At 34.3% G+C, this 20,527-nt stretch overlaps 2 protein-coding genes across 2 annotated transcripts in view; one reads left to right on the top strand and one right to left on the bottom strand.

The window, feature by feature from the left end:
• LOC141347233 (fatty-acid amide hydrolase 1-like) overlaps positions 1-14,407 on the bottom strand; it is a 32,483-nt gene extending 18,076 nt beyond the window's left edge. The window contains exons 1-5 of the mRNA XM_073852236.1: positions 13,919-14,407; positions 11,091-11,204; positions 9,643-9,783; positions 9,430-9,563; positions 966-1,172 (exon numbers count right to left, since the gene is read on the bottom strand). Coding sequence (XP_073708337.1) covers positions 966-1,172; positions 9,430-9,563; positions 9,643-9,783; positions 11,091-11,204; positions 13,919-14,131 — 809 coding nt within the window. The 5' untranslated portion in view covers positions 14,132-14,407. The remainder of the gene's footprint in view (positions 1-965; positions 1,173-9,429; positions 9,564-9,642; positions 9,784-11,090; positions 11,205-13,918) is intronic.
• A 288-nt stretch (positions 14,408-14,695) lies between these two features.
• Positions 14,696-18,991, top strand: LOC141347099 (cytochrome b-c1 complex subunit 6, mitochondrial-like). Its single transcript, XM_073852084.1, has 4 exons — positions 14,696-14,826; positions 15,142-15,174; positions 17,136-17,297; positions 18,696-18,991. The coding sequence occupies exons 1-4, from the start codon at positions 14,782-14,784 to the stop codon at positions 18,726-18,728; spliced, it is 273 nt and encodes a 90-aa protein (XP_073708185.1). The 5' UTR covers positions 14,696-14,781; the 3' UTR covers positions 18,729-18,991.
• The last annotated feature ends 1,536 nt before the right edge of the window (positions 18,992-20,527 follow it).

The following is a 20,527-nucleotide window of genomic DNA, read 5'->3' as shown; positions in this document are numbered from 1 at the left end:
AATGGGTATATTCATGGCAAAAACAATTGCATCACTCAATCAATTCGATCATTACCTTTCAAAATAATGTTTACAATAATTTAACAATTTTGTCTTAAAAAGTCAACATACAAAAAATAGCAGTGATATACACTGATCCCAGATTTTTTTATGTTTTTTAAAGAAGTCTCTTATTGTTATCAAAGTTTTATTTATTAGATCAGGAATACAGAAAAAAAGTAATAATATGAAATATTATTGCAATTTAATTTTTTTTTTTTTTTTTTACATATTTTAAAATAAAATGTATTTAAAAAGAACAGCATTTATTCAAAATAGAAATACTATCATTTTTTTATCAGTTTAACACATCCTTGCTGAATAAAAGTATTAAGTTCTTACAAAGAAAGAAAGAAAAAAAAAATACCCCAAACAAAAGATTACAAAAAAAGTACTATTTTAAATAAATGCTGTTCTTTTTAATGTTTTATTCATCAAAGAATCCTGGAAAAAGCATCGCAAAAATAAATATTAAGCAGCACAACTGTTCCCAACATTGATAGTAAATGTGACCCTGGACCACAAAACCAGTCATAAGGGTCAATTTTTTTAAACTGATAATAAGCATTTCATTGATGTATGGTTTGTTAGGATATTTGTCTGTGATACAACTATTTCCAAAAAGGAATCTGAGGATGCAAAAAAATCTAAATATTGAGAAAATTCCCTTTAAAGTTGTTTAGAGTCTGTGCAAGTTCCTTTTCTATTTGCTAAAATTAAGTTTATCCAGGTATACACTTGCCAAAATGTTTTGGACCATTCACTTCTGCTGCAGATACTTGCTTGTCTGACGTTGATAAATGAGATGGTACGTTTTTCATGATTGGATGATTTAGCTTTTTTTTAATATTGAGACAAGTTACCAAGATGAATATCAATATGTAACTTTTCAGCCCCATATTCAGTATCATCAGATGCATACGAACCTTAGCCTCTTTGCCGTGGGCTTAAATCCACAAATGCCACAGAAGGATGCTGGGATACGAATGCTCCCACCAATGTCAGTGCCTATGCCCAGGATGGAGCCACCTCCTCCAATCAGAGCTCCTTCCCCTCCGGAGGAACCACCAGGTGTCTTCTGAAGGTTGTATGGGTTCAAGGTTTGCCCATAAATGGGGTTCCCGCAGTCATAACTACAGTACATAAAAATACAAAGACAGTGGATACAAAGGTACAAAGTCTCTTTCCAGAACCTTCAATCTTCTTCTAAATGTCTACCAGATCTGCTGAGACCATCACAACCTACAAGAAACATTTAAAGACACACCTCTGCATTTACAGTATCTCACAAAAGTAAGAACACCCCTCACATTTCAGCAACCATTTTAGTATATACAGTCGTGCCCAAAAGTTTTGAGAATGACACAAATATTAGTTTTCACAAAGTTTGCTGTTAAACTGCTTTTAGGTCTTTGTTTCAGTTGTTTCTGTGATGTACTGAAATATAATTACAAGCACTTCATACGTTTCAAAGGCTTTTATCGACAATTACATGACATTTATGCAAAGAGTCAGTATTTGCAGTGTTGGCCCTTCTTTTTCAGGACCTCTGCAATTCGACTGGGCATGCTCTCAATCAACTTCTGGGCCAAATCCTGACTGATAGCAACCCATTCTTTCATAATCACTTCTTGGAGTTTGTCAGAATTAGTGGGTTTTTGTTTGTCCACCCGCCTCTTGAGGATTGACCACAAGTTCTCAATGGGATTAAGATCTGGGGAGTTTCCAGGCCATGGACCCAAAATTTCAAAGTTTTGGTCCCCGAGCCACTTAGTTATCACTTTTGCCTTATGGCACGGTGCTCCATCGTGCTGGAAAATGCATTGTTCTTCACCAAACTGTTGTTGGATGAAGTTGCTGTTGGAGGGTGTTTTGGTACTATTCTTTATTCATGGCTGTGTTTTTGGGCAAAATTGTGAGTGAGCCACACATGAATGGTCTCAGGATGCTTTACTGTTGGCATGACACAGGACTGATGGTAGCGCTCACCTTTTCTTCTCCGAACAAGCCTTTTTCCAGATGCCCCAAACAATCGGAAAGAGGCTTCATCTGAGAATATGACTTTCCCCAGTCCTCAGCAGTCCATTCGCCAGACTTTTTGCAGAAGATCAATCTGTCCCTGATGTTTTTTTTGGAGAGAAGTGGCTTCTTTGCTGCCCTTCTCGACACCAGGCCATCTTCCAAAAGTCTTGGCCTCACTGTGCGTCAGATGCGCTCACACCTGCCTGCTGCCATTCCTGAGCAAGCTCTGCACTGGTGGCACTCCGATCCCGCAGCTGAATCCTCTTTAGGAGACCATCCTGGCGCTTGCTGGATTTTCTTGGACGCCCTGAAGCCTTCTTAACAAGAATTGAACCTCTTTCCTTGAAGTTCTTGATGATCCTTTAAATTGTTGATTAGGTGCAATCTTAGTAGCCACAATATCCTTGCCTGTGAAGCCATTTTTATGCAACGCAATGATGGCTGCACGCGTTTCTTTGCAGGTCACCATGGTTAACAATGGAAGAACAGTGATTTCAAGCATCACCCTCCTTTTAACATGTCAAGTCTGCCATTCTAACCCAATCAGCCTGACATAATGATCTCCAGCCTTGTGCTCGTCAACATTCTCACCTGAGTTAACAAGACGATTACTGAAATGATCTCAGCAGGTCCTTTAATGACAGCAATGAAATGCAGTGGAATTAAGTTAATTTTCATGGCAAAGAAGGACTATGCAATTCATCTGATCACTCTTCATAACATACTGGAGTATATGCAAATTGCTATTATAAAAACTTAAGCAGCAACAGCAAATATTTCCAATATTTATTTCTCAAAACTTTTGGTCACGACTGTATTCTCAAGGGACAACACTATAGAACCGAAACTTGGATTTTTTTTTTTTATATATATGCCAGATATTTGTTATCTGGCACTGCCTTAATCATCCTGGGCATGGAATTGACCAGAGCTGCACAGGTTGTTGCTGGAATCTTCTTCTACTCCTCACAGAGCTGCTGGACTTTAGACACACAGTGCTTCTCCACCTTACACTTAAGGATGCTCCACAGGTGCTTAATAGGATTCAGGTCTGGAGACATACTTGGCCACCCCATCACCTTCACCTTCACCTTCCTCCTGCAAGGCAGTTGTCATCTTGGTGGTGTGTTTGGGATCGTTATTATGTTGGAAAACTGCCATTCGGCCTAGTTTCTGGAGGGAAGGCATCATGTTCTGTTTCAGCATGTACAGTACATAATGGAATCCATGTTTCCCTCAATGAACTGCAGCTCCCCAGCACCAGCAGCACTCACGCAGCCCCAGACCATGATGCTTGACTGTAGGCAAGACACAGTTTTCTTGGCACTCCTCATCAGGGCATCACCACACATGCTGGACACCATCTGTGCGAAACAAGTTTATCTTATGGTCTCATCAGACCACAGGACATGGTTCCAGTAATTCATGCTCTTGGACAGGTTGTCTTCAGCAAACTGTTTGCAGGCTTTCTTGTGAGCCAGCTTCAGAAGAGGCTTCCTTCTGAGACGACGCCTATGCAATCCAACTGGTTACAGTGTGCGGCGTATGTTCTGAGAACTGACAAGCTGACCTTCTACTATTGCAACCTTTAAAGCAATGCTAGCAGTTTTTTGAAGCCAGGTTCTGCACAGATGCACAGAACGAGATGCACAGAACGAGTGCTCGACTTCATTGATCGACCCTTGCAAGGCCTGTTCTGAATGGAACCCATCTTGGAAAACCTGTGTATGACCCTGACCACTGAAGTGTAACTCACTTTCAGGGTGTTCCCGAACCTCTAATAGCCTTGGCCATCTTTGTGGAGAGCAACAATTCTTATTCTCAAATCGTAAGAGAGTTGTTTGCCATGAGATGCCATGTTGAACATCCAGTGATCAGTATGAGAGAATTGTACTTAAAGCAGCAAATTTTAATTGCTCTAATACAAGATACACAACTTTGTATGGGCATGTGGCTTTGCATGTTTAAACAACATACTGCTGTTATCACTTAGGATGTTACTCACTTTTGTTGTCAGCTATTTTGACAATAATGGCTGTATGTAGAGTTATTTTCAGAGGACAGTAAATCTATACTGCTATACAAGCTGCACATTGACTACTCTAAATAATATCCAATGTTACATTTCTATAGTATTGTCCCTTGAGAAGATATACTAAAATGGTTGCTGAGATGTGAGGGGTGTACTCACTTTTGTGAGACACTGTTTATTTCATCTCTAACGTCTGAACTACTCCAGCTGACCCCAGAAACTTGCCATTTGTGATCAAGGTCACTGAAAAAACAACTTTTACCTCTCATAAAATGTATAATGATTGTGGAGCCCTATGTGTTTATGGCTGGCGTTAGACAGGATGTACCATACATTGGTCTTATCTTGGGAAAATCATGGTTTGAGCATAAGTTACGACTTAGATCTTACACATTCCCATGTAATAGCCGCCCATAATGTCATAATACCATTTTTAACAGATGCCAATAAAATCTGTTCTGTTACTGAAGTTTGCAGGAAAGAACTGAAGTGCTTCTAGTATGTTGGACTGGTACTTTTAGAAACATTAGTTATAGGAATGTTCGGCCTTGGACTACGTGTCTCTGTTCCATAGATAAATGTTTCAAAATAGTAACATTGATTTGTGAGATGAGCAGCTGAACTGCATGAATAAGGCTACTGGAAAAATGCTAAATAATATTCTTCATTAAAAGGAAAAAAGAATGAAAGAAATCAAATGAAATAATCAAATAAAATTAAGCCTATCTTTAGGAGCATTACCCCTTTTTTTTCTTCAACTTTTTCCATTTGTTTATGCACAGCAAAAAATTAAGAATTAAGATACATTTACTAGATAAGCAAAGTGACATAAGATATTTAGTCTTGTTTTAAGCAAAATGCACTTAATTTAGTTTTTTTCCCCCTGGAAACAAGTAAAATTATTTGCCAGTGGGGTAGGTCAAATATTCTTAAATCAAGAGTATTTTACTTACCCCATTGGCAGATAATTTTATTTATTTTAAGCAAACTGTGCTTAATTTAGTTTTTCCCCCTGAACACAAGACTAAATATCTTATGTAATTTTGCTTATTTAGTAAACTCATCTTAATTTAAGAATTTTTAGATATTTCGACTAGAAACAAGACAAAAATACTAAGTAAGATCAGCCTTTTTTGGAGTGCGGATACTATAGGAATAAACGGGAATTGCTGTAAGCCAAATTCCACCTGTTGCAAAAAGTCTGTGACTTCTCCTGTAAAACCAATTTTATTTTTGTTATTGTAAACTCTAAAAATGGTTTAGTCTAAAACATGTTTTAGATTAGCCATTAAACTGTCAGTTTAATAAATGATAGGCTATTTCCTTAAAAAAGCTGTTTGTTCAGCATAGTGAAGCCTCTTAAAAAGAAACAGCGTCTGGTCTCCTTCCCTGAGTTGCACTGTTAGATTTAACCTTTACACTTTTTTGGATAGAGGTTGCAGGCATGCCTTCTAGTAGGTTTGGTTAAGATTCATCCCTAAATAAACGCACCTGATCCATCTTATATCACGCCCTTCAGGTTTATATGAAAACTACATTGTGTGTGGTTTGGAGCAGGGTTTGAACTAAACTCTGCAGAAACTGAGTTTGACACCTGTGTTGTACAGTGTTGTTTGAGAATTACTGAGATATTGTAATAGTTTTCATTAATATCTTGATATATCTCGTCATTTCGACCTGCAACGCAGGATTCGCTAAACACTTGTCCATGAAAGATAAGTCCATACCTTTTTTATTTGGACGTATGATAAGTATAAGTATAAGTATGATTAACACGTTATGTGTACATTTTCAATTTAGTGCTCAAAATATCATTTTTTTGTGCTAATATGTGCTGTATACCTAGTGCAGCTTTCCAGGTAAACCACGATATTACTGTCTTACTGAAATAGTTCTATAATATTCGCTGTGAACACACTATTTCCTAAGTATGTGTCGGTTCATGACTGTTGTTGTTCTAATTACTTTGTTTAATAATAAACAAATATTTTGGTTTACAAACTGTATTGTTTCATCAGTTTATCACATTAGCTCTCAACTAACATATCCACCTTTATTGTTTTGTTAAGTGTTTAGAGTTCTGCAGCTAAACTTTAGCTGTGGGCACGATTCGCTTGCATTGTAATGTATATGGAAAGACCAATTACAACAGACTTGGCCAGTGACCAATCACAGCAGAGTAGGCTTACGGGTTTTACTGACCTTAAACGGGGTCAAGTTCATATGATTCTTTAGGGTCTTAATGAAAAGTCTCTAATATACTTTGGTTAAAAATTCTCAATAGTAGTGTAAAAAAAACCTTTTACCTTGTCAAAATCAGCTCTGCAAAATTTCAGCTCATTTTAAGACATGGCCCCTTTAAATGTCAGCGAGATCTACTCGCCCCGCCCCTCTCTGGGATTATGTTTACTTTAGCCACGTTTATCGGCGAAACTTGCCAACAAGCACATAAAACCATTATAAAAATCATTTGCAAAGATGCATAAAAACCCTTATACTCACTTCTGCTGTGGGTGAAGCTGCATCAGGAACAATTCGCACGAAGATAGATGAATATGTAGATCGGGATTGGCGCTTTCCATTTAAAAACGAAAGTAACGTTAAACCTCTGGGTCTTCAGCGGCTCAGATGTCGGTAGTAAATGACTACAGCTATGTTCATTATTACATCCAACAACAGAACACCTCAATCGCTCAATTAGAGTCTTCCTCTGCACCTGAGTCAACACAGTAAGGGTCGTATTCGGACTGTTTCAGATCGGTGAGGGCGGGGCTAAGGTAAGACGCTCATGTCAATCAAATGTATTTCGTCACAACGACAAGGAGCTGAGAATGAACTGATTTTAACAAGGTGACATTACTTTTAAAGATTAAAAAAATACCACTGGGTGGATTTTTATCATTGTAGGGTGGTTGTGTACACAAACTGCCAACACACATTAATGTTCAAACAACTTGGAAAAGTTAGTTTTGCATCCGATGATCCCTTTAAAGGAGTAGTTCACTTTCAGAACAAAAATGTACAGATAATGTACTCACCCCCTTGTCATCCAAGATGTTCATGTCTTTCTTTCTTCAGTTTTTGAGGAAAACATTTCAGGATTTCTCTCCATATAATGGACTTCTATGGTGCCCCTGAGTTTGAAATGCAGTTTAAATGCAGCTTCAGAGGGCTCTAAACGATTATAACCAAGGAAGAAGGGTCTTATATTGCAAAACGATGGGTTGTTTTCTAAAAACATTTACAATTTATATACTTTTTAATCTCAAACGCTTGTCTTGCCGAGCTAGACAAGATGAGCATTTGAGGTTGAAAAGTATACTTTTTTTTTTTAAATAACCCATTGTTTTGCTAAATAAGACCCTTCTTTCCTCGGCTATAATCGTTTAAAGCCCTCTGAAGCTCCATTTAAGCTTGCATTTTGGAAGTTTAAACTCGGGGGCCACCATAGAAGTCCATTATATGGAGAGAAATCCTGAAATGTTTTACTCAAAAAACGACTGAAGAAAGAAAGACATGAATATCTTGCATGACAAGGGGGCGAGTACATTATCTGTAAATTTTTGTTCTGAAAGTGAACTACTCCTTCAAACTCAAAACCATTTTTGCCAAGTCCATAGTTTTCCCGCAGAAGTGGGCTACTTTAACACTGTGGCCGCAGGTTGTTTTTGATGTAAACGTGGGTTGAAGCGACTCCAATAACATCATATTTAGTCCCTGAAACACAAATTTACCAGGGGAACCCTGACAAAAAGAAACCTTGTATTTTATCCCCCGGAATGCGATTTTGAATGGAGGACCCCCGCTAGAAACACTTCAAACTAGTTTTGAGTAGCAATTGGGCAGGTTTTGTTCTGAAAACCTGGGAACCCTGCTCAGAAATGCTTAAAATGACTCATTCCAAAATCATTGCAAAATTATTCTAATATTAAATGTATATTCTGAGAAAATTACAAGTTTTCTGATCTTAGATGCATTTAAACCTGTTGTAGGGGACTCCGACACAATATTATGACACTTTAAAATACTGTATGATCTGCTCTTTAAATAAACAAAAAAATACTGCACCATTGACTTTAGACCATGTTTTAGTTGGTCAATGGCACAATTGTTTTTCAATTGTCTCAAAATAGCAACGCATCAACAATTCGCTAAACACACGTTTTCAGACCAGCAACAGATGGGCGAAAGTGCATTTGTTATTTAAATAATAAGGTGCTAGGGCTAAGCAATTTTTCGGATTTTATCGATTAATTCGAATTTAATGTTTTGCCATGATTTTATTTTTTTAGAAATCGAGGAATCGTGATTTTGACTAGAATTAGACACTTTGACAATATGCCAATGATAACAGTAAAAAGAAAAGAACGATTCAACTGTCATATCGCTAGGCGCCATTCACACTTAATTGCGCTTTCGTGTTGACAAAGATGCAACACAGAAAGTGGAATAGGAAAAATATGCATGATGGGAGTGAACTTCTTTTAACCTGAGCACCGCATTTTTATAATGCCATTTCATGCATGAGATGCTGCAAGAGACACGAGTGCAGCAGTCAAAAGCGCTAAGGTTTATACAGAAAAACAATGGAAAATCACTGCAATCGAATAAAAAAACCTGTGAAGAACTACTACTGTTATGTATAGTTATGCTCATATATTTACATTCCCCTTTGCAGAATATGCTAAAATCAAATGCTAAAAGCTGTCTTTATTTTGTAGATTGTGTTTAACACACAAAAGAGTGATGATCAGGTCAACACACAGAAGTACAGAAATTCTACATTGATTTAAAAAAAAATACTCAGAAGATACTCCGAATTTTCTGGATTGGGTCGGATCTGAAAAAATGGTATCATTGCATGCCTAATTACGATGGGAGCGGAAGTGGATATAGGAAGTGTGGTAAAGGTTTATTTTACAAACACTAGGAAACAGTTCTATAGGACAAGCTTTCTTTATGTACACAATAATAATCTTTTACATTGTAATCCTTTCATTTTTAATATTTGGGATGTTTGTGTGCTGCTGCGCGTCCAGTGTACAGGCCTTGTGCACCTGCCTATAGGCGCATATTACTAACACACCCTTTAAATAAATAAAAATACTGTGCCACTCACTTCAGACCATGTTTTAGTTGGTCAATGGTGCACTCATTTTTAATTGGCTTCAAATTAACTTGTTTTCGATGCAGTACATGAGCAACTAGACTAACTGCATGGTCTCTTCAAACACTCCAGTTGGCTAAAGATTGTTTTCTTGTCCTGCAAGTTATTTGATATTACCAGGTTTTCCCATTTTGATTTTTCCCCCAGAAATGATGTGGCGTTTACTCACTTGAGAAGACCTTGTGGTATGTTGGTCTTGATGAACGGGATGGCGCCCTGCTTCTTCAGCACTGTAACCAGCACACTGTCCATGAGCGCAGGCTGATCCAGCTTACTCACCACACCACAGGAAGTGTCATGACCCTGCTCACACAAACAGGATGTTACATACACCGCAAACAGAACCACACTTCTTTGAACCAGCCTAACCCATCTTATTCACCTCATATGCAATGTTGTCCTTGATGCTGATGGGCACTCCATACAAAAGACCTTTCTTTTGAGTGTTGATATCTTTCAGCTGCGCCTCACACTCCATTATGATCTCAGTGCTGCAGTTCAGATTCTTATTCACCTCCAAAGCCTTTGAAGTATGACATTACACAACTCAACAATCAGTATTATTTAACGGCACTTTACCAGTTGCTCAAAAATACCATTTGTGACCATAGACCACAAAACCTTAAGTAGCACATGCATATTTATAGCAATAGCACAACTATAGCACAACTGTACATATCACCTATTTATTTGTCAATTTATTTTTTACAAATTATAATTATTATTTTTTATTTTATTTTTGGTCTATTTATGCTTACATATTGTCTGTGCGTTGTTGTCTCTGTGTACTGGAAGCTAATAACACTGTAACAAATTTCTTGTATGCGCAAGCATACTTGGCAATAAAGCTCTTTCTGATTCTGATTCTGATAGAAAGCGATACATTGTATGGGTCAAAATTAACGTTTTTTTTTAAATGCCAAAAAACATTCGAATATTAAGAAGAGATCGTGTTCCATGAATATATTTTGTCAATTTCCTACTGTAAATATGTCAAAACTTAATTTTTGATTAGTAATATGCAATAAAATTTAAAGGTGATTTTCTCAATATTTTGATTTTTTTGCATCCTCAGATTCTAGATTTTCAAATAGCTGCATCTCAGCCAAATCTTTACCTATATAAACCATACATCAATGCAAATCATATATATTCAGCTTTCAGATGCTGTATAAATCTCAATTTCGAAAAAATTATACTTATTATTGGTTTTGTGGTTTAGGGTCACATATAGGTTTGTTTTCTAATAATATAATAATGCTTCTCTTTTTTAAAAGGAGAGATTATTTCTTAATAATGCTATAGCTGACATTTATAATATTAATACAAACATGAGCAAAACTATTAGTAAATAAAAATACTGTGCCACTCACTTCAGACCATGTTTTAATTGGTTAATGGCACAATCATTTTCAGCTGGCTTCTAATTAACTTTATTTTTTCCAGTAAATGAGCCACTAGACTAACTGAATGGTCTCTTAATACACTCCGGTTGGCAAAAGATTGTCTTCTTGTCCTGCAAGTTATTTGATATTACCAGGTTTTCCCATTTTGAATTTGTTCACCTCCAAAGCTTTGGAAATATGACATTACAAAACTCAACAATCAGTTTTAAATTTAAAACGAGAGATTATTTCTTAATAATGCTATAGCTGACATTTATAATATTAATACAAACATGAGCAAAACTATTAGTAAATGTTGTGTACAAAAGACTGCACAAGACATGACAGCTCAAAGTCTCAAAGTTTTGCAATTAAAATGTTAATTGTAAACCTCTGAAGTTGGCCATAAACTCATAAATCGTATAGTTGTATGCACAGTCACAACCTTTTCCATAAAGGCATAAAGCACAGCGTCTGGCTGTAAAGAGCCATCCTTGAGTTTTCCAGTGAGCTCAGGCAAAGACAGAGACACTATGGAGCTGCTCTTAAAGTCTGGATTCTGGAAAGATGCAAGAAACAAATATTAGATATTTATACAATCAATCTATAACAAAGGAGACTGGGGCTAGCTAAGATTTTTTCTGTGTTTTTTCTGTGTTCTCTTTTGCTCACCAAGCCCACATTTATTTGATCAAAAAGTACAGCAAAAACAGTAACATTTTAAAAATATTTTTACTATTTTAAATATTTTTTTCTATTTGAATATATTTTAAAATGCATTTTTTTTTCTGTGATCGAAGCTAAATTTTCAGCATCATCACTCCAGTCTTTAATGTCACATGATCCTTCAGAAATCATTACTCAATACTGAGTAAAAAAATTTCAGGATTTGATAAATAGAAAGATCCAAAGATCAGCATATATCTAAAAATAAAAAGATTTTGTCACATTATATACTATACCATTCAAAAGTTTGGAGTCAGTATTTCATTTTATATATTTTTTTTTAATTATAGAAATTAATACATTTATTTATCAAGAACGCTTAAAATGAATCAAAAGTGAAGATTAAGATATTTATAATGTTACAAAAGACTTCTATTTTAGATAAATGCTGTTCTTCTGAACTTTCTATTCATCACAGAAACCAGAAAACAAATCTACTCAGCTGTTTTCAACATTATAATAATAATAATAATAATAATAAATGTTTTGAGCAGCAAATCAGAATATTAGAATGATTTCTGAAGGGTCATGTGACTGGAGTAATGATGCCATAAATTCAGCTTTAAAATCACAAGAATAAATTATATTTTATAATGTATTCAAATAGAAAATGGTTCTTTTAAATAGTAAAAATATTAATTTTTTTTTTACTGTACTTTGGATCAAACAAATGCAGGGTTGGTAAGCATAAGAGACATATAAATTTTTTTTATAAATCTTACTGTTCAAAAACTTTTGACTGGTAGTGTATAAGTACATATTTTCTCCAGAGATGGTTTTATATGTTGGTTTCTAAATGTTTAGTTAAATCTGTTAAATTCCAGTTTATTATAATATTCTTGTAATATCAGTTAAAATTGAAAACAACAATGCACTCTTATACATTCAGAAAAGAGTCAACAATATAGTGAAGATAGACTATCTGATTTTCACTTGGAATTGTTTGTTTACAAAGTTTTCATGTTTCAAACATGAATAATAAATTATAAGGTTAAAATTTTTACTGTTTTGTAGTTGTATTTATACTGTTTTATAATTCCTATTGTTGTTCGGTTTAGTAACATGCAGTTTTGTGACATCCAGTATTTATTTACTTAAACTTAAAATGAAAATACTACATACTCAAACACCACCATCCACTGATTGTTTTCATCATTGTGTGTTGTGTATTGTGTACACATATTATTGTGCACACATAATGTGTTCAGTTGGTAAAGCATAGCAAGCAATCTACTGCCTTCTTTAACTTGTAATTACTCAACAAACTCTAACTGGCCAAGTTAGATTAACTTATTCTCTTATTTAACTTGTCCTACTTGGTTACACTTTATTTTGATAATCCACTAGACATTCTACTACTATAAGTAACTTTGCAACTACATGTCAATTAATGTTAATTTGCAACTACCTGTCTACAGACTGTCAGAGTAGACTGTTAGATCAGGTTTAGGGTTACACTGCAAAAAATGCTTTTCTTACTTTGATTTTTTTGACTTGTTTCCTGCCAAAATATCGAAACATTTTTAAATAAAGAACCATTTTCTAGACAAATAAACATTATTTTCTTGTTTTTAGTAAAAACAAGTCAAAATTGAGTGAATTTGTCCTTAGAACAAGCAAAATAACCTGCCAATGGGGTAAGAAAAATAATCTTATTTCAAACAGAAAACAAGATTATTTTTCTTACCTCATTGGCAGATTATTTTGCCTGTTTCAAGCAAAAACGCAGTTAATTTTGACTTGTTTTTACTAAAAAAAAAAAAAGAAAAGAATTTTTACCTGTCTAGAAAATGGTTCTTTATTTAAAAATGTTTAAATATTTTGGCTGGAAACAAGTAAAAAAAATCTAAGCAAGAAAAGCATTTTTTTTTTTTTTTTTGCAGTGTAACCCTAAACCTAATCTAACAGTCTAAAATAATTTTTACTTGTCTAGAAAATCCTTCTTGATTTAAGAATTATTAGATATTTTGCCTGGAAACAAGACAAAACGAAGTAAGAAAAGCATTTTTTTGTAGTGGACCCATCAAAATAAAGTGTAAGATGATATTAAACAGAATCTACTAATACTCTATTGCCCGCTGGCTGACATGTAGTTGCAAAGTTACTTACTGTTAGTAGCATGTCTAAAGTGGACTATCAAAATAAAGTGTTACCTCATACTTAAATGTACTTAAACGAAACGAAAAATTAAGTACATTTTACTTTTTTCTTTTCCCAAAATTGCTTTTTATTGGAGTAATTTGTACTATTTAAATTTGATAAATAGTCTAAATAAATGTATTTAATACATTGTTTAAAATGCATTTAATTTTATTTATTTTACATGGATTAATTATTGTATTTGTTCAGCACAAGAATGGAAAAATGTGATTTTTTATTACAATTTATTTTTTTATAAACTGCTTTGTTTTGTAACTGCTTTATTGTTTACATTTTGCGTAAAAACTTGCCCCATATAGTGTAACAACAATATAATTGTATACATACCATGCACATTTATAAACATTTACTCTAAACACAATGCATATACATGCATGTTAGTTTTACCTGTATTTTAAATTGTTGCACCGCTTGTTCAGCCTGTTGAAATGATTTATCTCGTCTTTTCCGTGCGTTTAGTATTTTCTTCTGAATCTTCTGGTTATTTCTCCATTTCAAGTAGAGATATAATGCACCTGTACCACAAACTATGGTTGCAATCACCGGCGTCCAGTTAAAATCCATGTCTATTGTGAGCTGCTGCACATTAAAGCGGCCCATAACTGCTGCTCAGTGTCTTGTGATCCTGCGAAGTCCGGAGTGTAATGCACTTGAATCATTTGTTACTGGATCTTTAAGAACTTTGGCGTAGTTAAAGACATCAAAACTAATTGTGCGCACTAGAGCTCCAACTTTGATTCCATTTCCTGTGCGGAATATAATATATGCAGAGCACCTCATAAGAGGAGCTGCGCTCGGAATTGCCTTAAAAATCCTGTCAGGGAGATAATAAGCGATTATATCCGGGTAGGTAGTACAGGTAACATGCATTTAAACATTATATATTTCACCTTGTTGTTAATTTTTATTCATACTCCAAGCCAACAGATGGCAGCAAAACATATACAATGTAACGCAGATCAACGCTGACAGGATTTAATATAGTGAAAACATGTCATATTACCTCACTGTTTTGAGTATTAATGTCGAATACACAATGATAAGTACAAGCTGATGAAGGCAGGACTCTAACTTTGCTTATTTACAGCTGATGTAAACAGACACTGCTAACCGGAAGTTGACAGAGGTGGACTGTCTCTCTTTGCATGAAACACTTTAGCCCTTACAACTTCCGGAAAGTGTCACGCTGTCCTCCATCGGCGCATATCACAGTCCACAGAGGGTCAAATCGGAAAAACTCAGCTGAAATCATGGTGTTCGAAGATAAAATGATCACGAATGGAGAGCCAGAAGAGGTATAATAGCACATACTGTTTTACAGAGCGGTTTAAATGTCATTTAGGTTGTAAAGTAACTGTTAGTTGCTTTATGTAAAACCGGTTTGGTTTAAGGGCCGAGCCTAATCTTTACATTGAATCTGATGTACATACATATTATTATTTTATGCTTCCGCTGTCTAAATTATTGCGTTTGATTTTATGTTTGGTTTGTATGTGTAAACACGCATCCTAGGTTATCATATATGTTTGTTGTTGTTTTCTTACAATTTATGTGTATACATAGGTGTATGCATGTATATGTAGCCAAATAATATACTTTGTTGTGTTTAGGAGGAGGAAGAAGAAGAGGAGCAGGATTTGGTGGTATGTCTCTTTTGTATTGTATTACAATGCAATATGTTGAAATTTTATGTCCAAATCAGTTAAAATGAATTAAAACTATACTAGACAGTTGTTCAAAAATGTGTAATTGATAAAGACCCATAAACTTTCACTAGCATGCCCTTGATCAAGACTTCAGGTTATGCCAATGTGTTTTGTGAGCAATTTGGATCTATGTATGTATCTATCTTTTTATTTATCTATCTTTATATGTCTATAAATATATAGCTATATCTAGATTTATATACATACGCACACAGCAGTTAATGAAAGTCCATAATATGTTTGAAGAACATCTTTGTATATGAAATTGTAGATTTTCTGAGGTTGTGGTGCCCCCTAGCATCATAACTTAAAGGAGAAGTTCACTTTCAGAACAGAAATTTACAATGTACTCACCCCCTTGTCATCCAAGATGTTCATGTCTTTCTTCAGTCGTAAAGAAATTATGTTTTTGAGGAAAACATTTCAGGATTTCTCTCCATATAGTGGACTTCTATGGTGCCCCCAAGTTTGAACTTCCAAAATGTTTAAATGCAGCTTCAAAGGGCTCTAAACGATCCCAGTCGAGGAAGAAGGGTCTTATCTAGCAAAACGATTGGATATTTTCAAAAAATATTTTTAATACTTTTTAATCTCTACACAGAGTACACACACGGCTAGACAAGATGAGCATTTGAGGTTAAAAATATATAAATTGTAATTTTTTTTTTAGAATATAACCAATCGTTCTGCTAGATAAAACCCTTTTTACTCGGCTGTGATCGTTTAGAGCCCTTTGAAGCTGCATTTTGGAAGTTCAAACTCAGGGGCACCATACAAGTCCATTATGGAGAGAAATCCTGAAATATTTTCATCATAAACAATTTCCTTACGATTGAAGAAAGACATGAACATCTTGGATGACAAGGGGTGAGTACATTATCTGTACATTTTTGTTCTGAAAGTGAACTACTCCTTTAAAGAACTTTGACATGTACCTTTTTTTTTTTTTTACAGTTAACAGTAAGATTTTTAATGTTTTTAAAGAAGCCTCTTCTGCTCACCAAGTCTGCATTTATTTAATCCAAAGTACAGCAAAAACAGCAAAATTTCTGAAACATTTTTTGCTATTTAAAATAACTGTTTTCTATTTGAATATAATTAAAAATGAAATTTATTGGTGTGATTTCAAAGCTGAATTTTAAAAATTATTACTCCAGTCACATGATCTGTTAGAAATCATTCTAATATTCTGATTTGCTGCTAAAAAAACATTTTTTATTATTATTATTATGTTGAAAACTGTTGAGTATAATTTATTTTTGGTTTGTTTGATGAATAGAAAGATCAGAAGAACAGTATTTATCCGAAATAGAAACCTTTTGTAAAAATATCATCTTTATCATTACTTTTGATCAATTTAAAGCATTCCTGCAAAATAAAAGTATTAATTTCAGATAAATTGGGTCTTTCTATTCATCAAAGAATCCTGATTTTTTTTTTTTAAGTATTAACTATGTTAATAATAAATGTTTCTTGAACAGCAAATCAGCATACCGTATTAGAATGATTTCTGAAGGGATCATGTGACACTGGATTAATGATGCTAAAAACTTATCTTTGATCACAGGAATAAATTACATTTAAAAAAATATTCAAATAGAAAACAGTTATTTTAAATAGTAAAAATATTTTAAAATTTGAAATAAATGAAATAAATGCAGGCTTGGTGAGCAAAAAAGATTAAAAAAACATAAAAAATCTCACTGTTCAAAAACTTTTGACTGGTAGTGTATGCATTCTCCTTTTGTCCCTGAGTACCATGTCTTATTCACATTGGATATTGTAGACCCAAGATACAAAATGTGAATGTCTCATGTGATGATGTCCATTTTCATAATGACTAGTGGTCTATGCATACCATGTTTGATGAAGAATATTGTTGAATATTTGCTCCTCAGGACCCATTAGAGACGGTGCGTGAGAAGTGTGAGCAGTCGGAGCATTGCGTTCACGCTGGTGAGCGGCTCGAAGCGTGCGAGTCACGGGTCGGCTCTCGCTCAGAGACAACAGAGGACTGTACGGAGGAGCTCTTTGACTTCCTGCACGCTCGTGACCACTGTGTAAGTGCTGATATTCAACTGAACCTGTGGATATTAGATGTCAGTAATTGCTAGAAAGGTTTAGATAATGCATTTAGCATTTTAGTTAGAGTCTTTGACTTTGTCAAGATGCTGGTCACACAACTAACTTCAAGAAGTAGTTTAACCCTTGTGCGACCTTATGGACATCTTTGTCCATTTCAGTTTTGTTTTTTTGTCATAAGGGTGCCTGTGTTAATGCCAACTGCATAAATTTTGGCTCAGGTGTTTATTTTTTTTTTTTACATTTTAATATTTCACCAACATTTCCTTCAGAAAATCAATTTTACCCTCCGTACAAAAAATACTCACACTCAGGACCTTAAGGACAAAAATGTCCACATTGAAACTGGAATATTTTAACCCAGGGCCATTTGACTATAAAATGATGCAATATTTGCTAATAGGCATTTATTCTTTTGGCAAGGCTTCAAATTGTGAATTTTTACCATGTTTTACTAGATTGTGCCTTTTTTTTTTTTTTTTATCTAACACTACATAAAAATATAAATGCCTCAAAACTAAAGTTGTTGTTCTTCACTGACACACCCAAGAGTCTAATAAGTAAAGAAAAAAATCTGCTCAGCGTTTAGTATATGGAAATTACTACTAATTTTAATTTTTTCATAAAAATAAAAAAACTTAAACCTGTGGCATTATGCAAAGAAACCAGCATTTAAAGGGTTGCAATTTTGAAAATTAATGACTGTTTGGCATCTGTGGATAGAACAGTGAAAGTGGAAAAAATATAAATAAATCATGGACAGTTTTTGTCCATTTTTTTCTTTTTTGAACGCACAAGGGTTAAATATGTGACCCTTGAGCACAAAACCATCATAAGGGTCTTTTTTTATTGTCTGAAAGCTTAATAAGCTTTCCATTGATGTATGGTTTATTAGGACAGGACAGTATTTGGTCGAGATACATCTATTTGAAAATCTGAAATCTGAGGGTGAAAAAAAATCTAAATATTGAGAAAACCGCCTTTAAATTTTTCCAGATAAAGTTCTTAGCAATGCATATTACTACTCAAAAATTAAGTTTTGATATATCTGCAGTAGAAAATTTACAAAATATCTTCATGGAACATGATCTTTACTTAATATCCTAATGATTTTTGGCATAAAGCAAAAATCGATCATTTTGAACCATGCAATGTATTGTTGGCTATTGCTACAAATATACCCGCGCTACTTAAGACTGGTTTTGTGGTCCAGGGTCACATATAGATACTTTATTTTGTCTGTCTCATTTGTCATACCAAACCTATATGTATTTTGTTTTTCTCTAAAAATTCTCCAAAATACTGTTTTTTTTTTTTTTGTTTTTTTTGTAAACATTATTTGTAATAACTTGTTCTTCTCTCTTTGTTTTCTACAGGTGGCCCACAATGTTTTCCAGTCAATGAAATAAACAGCATGTCTGCTTATAGGAATACAGTGCTCGGTTATTTATATAAGGTGTGATTTCTGTCCCAGATTCAACTATTCACTGTCACCCATAGGTTTTTCAGGTTGTCCACTTTGCTGAATTGTGACTAAAGTGTTAATAACTGTGCTCTGTTCATCTGTCATCTGTCCTCTGTCGTTGAGATCAGTAAAGAGGTGATGTTGACACAGAATTTGGGTTTATTGCTAATGTCAAATAACAGAAAAACAATAAAGAACAAAAGACAACTGTTGTTTTCAGTCATTCATTGCCATAAATTGGCTGTTAGGAATTTAATAAGGCAGGTGAATAGGGTAAAAACAACAACTATTAGTTATCGCCTTACTTACCCAGTTGGTTTATTACATTAGTAATTACAAACATTTTTGGTATTACAAGTTTTCTCAAATGTTAGGTCTACATATGGAAATTAGCCATTGTTTAATGAAATATGTGCTAATTTGCATACATGTGTAGGACAAAATTTTAAACACTGAACGAAGTCAGTTTCAAAATTCTTGTTTAATTTCTTTGACATTAGAGTCAAAAGTTTTACAGAAGGAATTTCAGGTATCTTATTTTTGTCACTCCACAATTCAGAAAATACTTAAACAATATATTTTCACAATTTGAGGGAATAAAATGTACATAATCAAGCAAATTCTGTATGAACAAATCCCTCTGTAAAATCCTTCAGGATATAGACAGGAATAGAAATGTAAGGTTTAATGTGTGTAAATGCTACTGAAGTGGAGATTTATGGATTTAAAAACTATTTTTTAGAAAACAGCCTTTAGAAATATGTATTGTAATTAAAAACTATAAACTCTTGAATGTGTCTTTTGGATGTTTAATTTCCACTAGTCTGAAAAAACACTTCATGAAAAAAACAAAAAGCCCAAAATCTCAAACTTGACAGCCAGGTGCATGAAAAAACTGTGTTTTTGCCTGCAGTGTCTCCCCTTAAAGCATTAAGCATTAACAGCATACAAAGAACATAATATATAATATATATGACATAAACACGACTAAGATAATGACTTGTCTATGAGACAAATACATCTACCTACAGATAAAAGCTATATGGTAAAGCATAAATTAAATAGTAGAGAAATTAGTTTTCCTATTTTCATTAAAATACATTTTAGAAACTGTAGATGTTTTAATTGTTTTCACAACTTGTTTGCTTCATATAATCAATCAGTTCATATTGCAGGACTGCATTCGGCATGCTGACATCTTTCCGATGGAATTTTCTGTATTGGGCGGGACTTGCACCTCTACAGCGTGTTTCATTGGCCGCCTCAGCGCCCGGAAGTAAGACTCCATGAAATTGAGCCAATGGGCGCATTCTGCCCATGGAATTTGAGCAGCTAGAAGGGAAATTAACATTAAATAAGGTTCTTTACCTGGAGGGATTTGGTGCATTAGAATCCGAGTATTTTTTAGTTTAATAGATGTTAAGGCGAAACATTGGCAGGTGTATAGGGTACTTTTTTTTTTTTTTACTAATAGTTATGACCTTGCTTACCCAGTTGATTGATTACATTGATAATTTTGGATTACAAGTTTTCTAAAGTGTTACGTTTAAATATGCACATATCATTTCTAGAACATTTTTTACAGGAATAAAAATGTAAAGTTTGGTGTGTATAAGTGCTACTGAAGTGGAGATTTATGGCTCAGTGTAGGAGAAAAAATATCATTTTGAGAAAACGACTTTTAAAAATGGGTATTGTAATTGAAATCTATTGACACAATATATAAAGTGCTATAAAAGAAAC

The sequence above is a fragment of the Garra rufa genome, chromosome 12 (genome assembly GCF_049309525.1).
Source record: "Garra rufa chromosome 12, GarRuf1.0, whole genome shotgun sequence".
Classification (NCBI taxonomy): Eukaryota; Metazoa; Chordata; class Actinopteri; order Cypriniformes; family Cyprinidae; genus Garra; species Garra rufa.
This window is presented reverse-complemented; position numbering and strand designations above follow the sequence as displayed.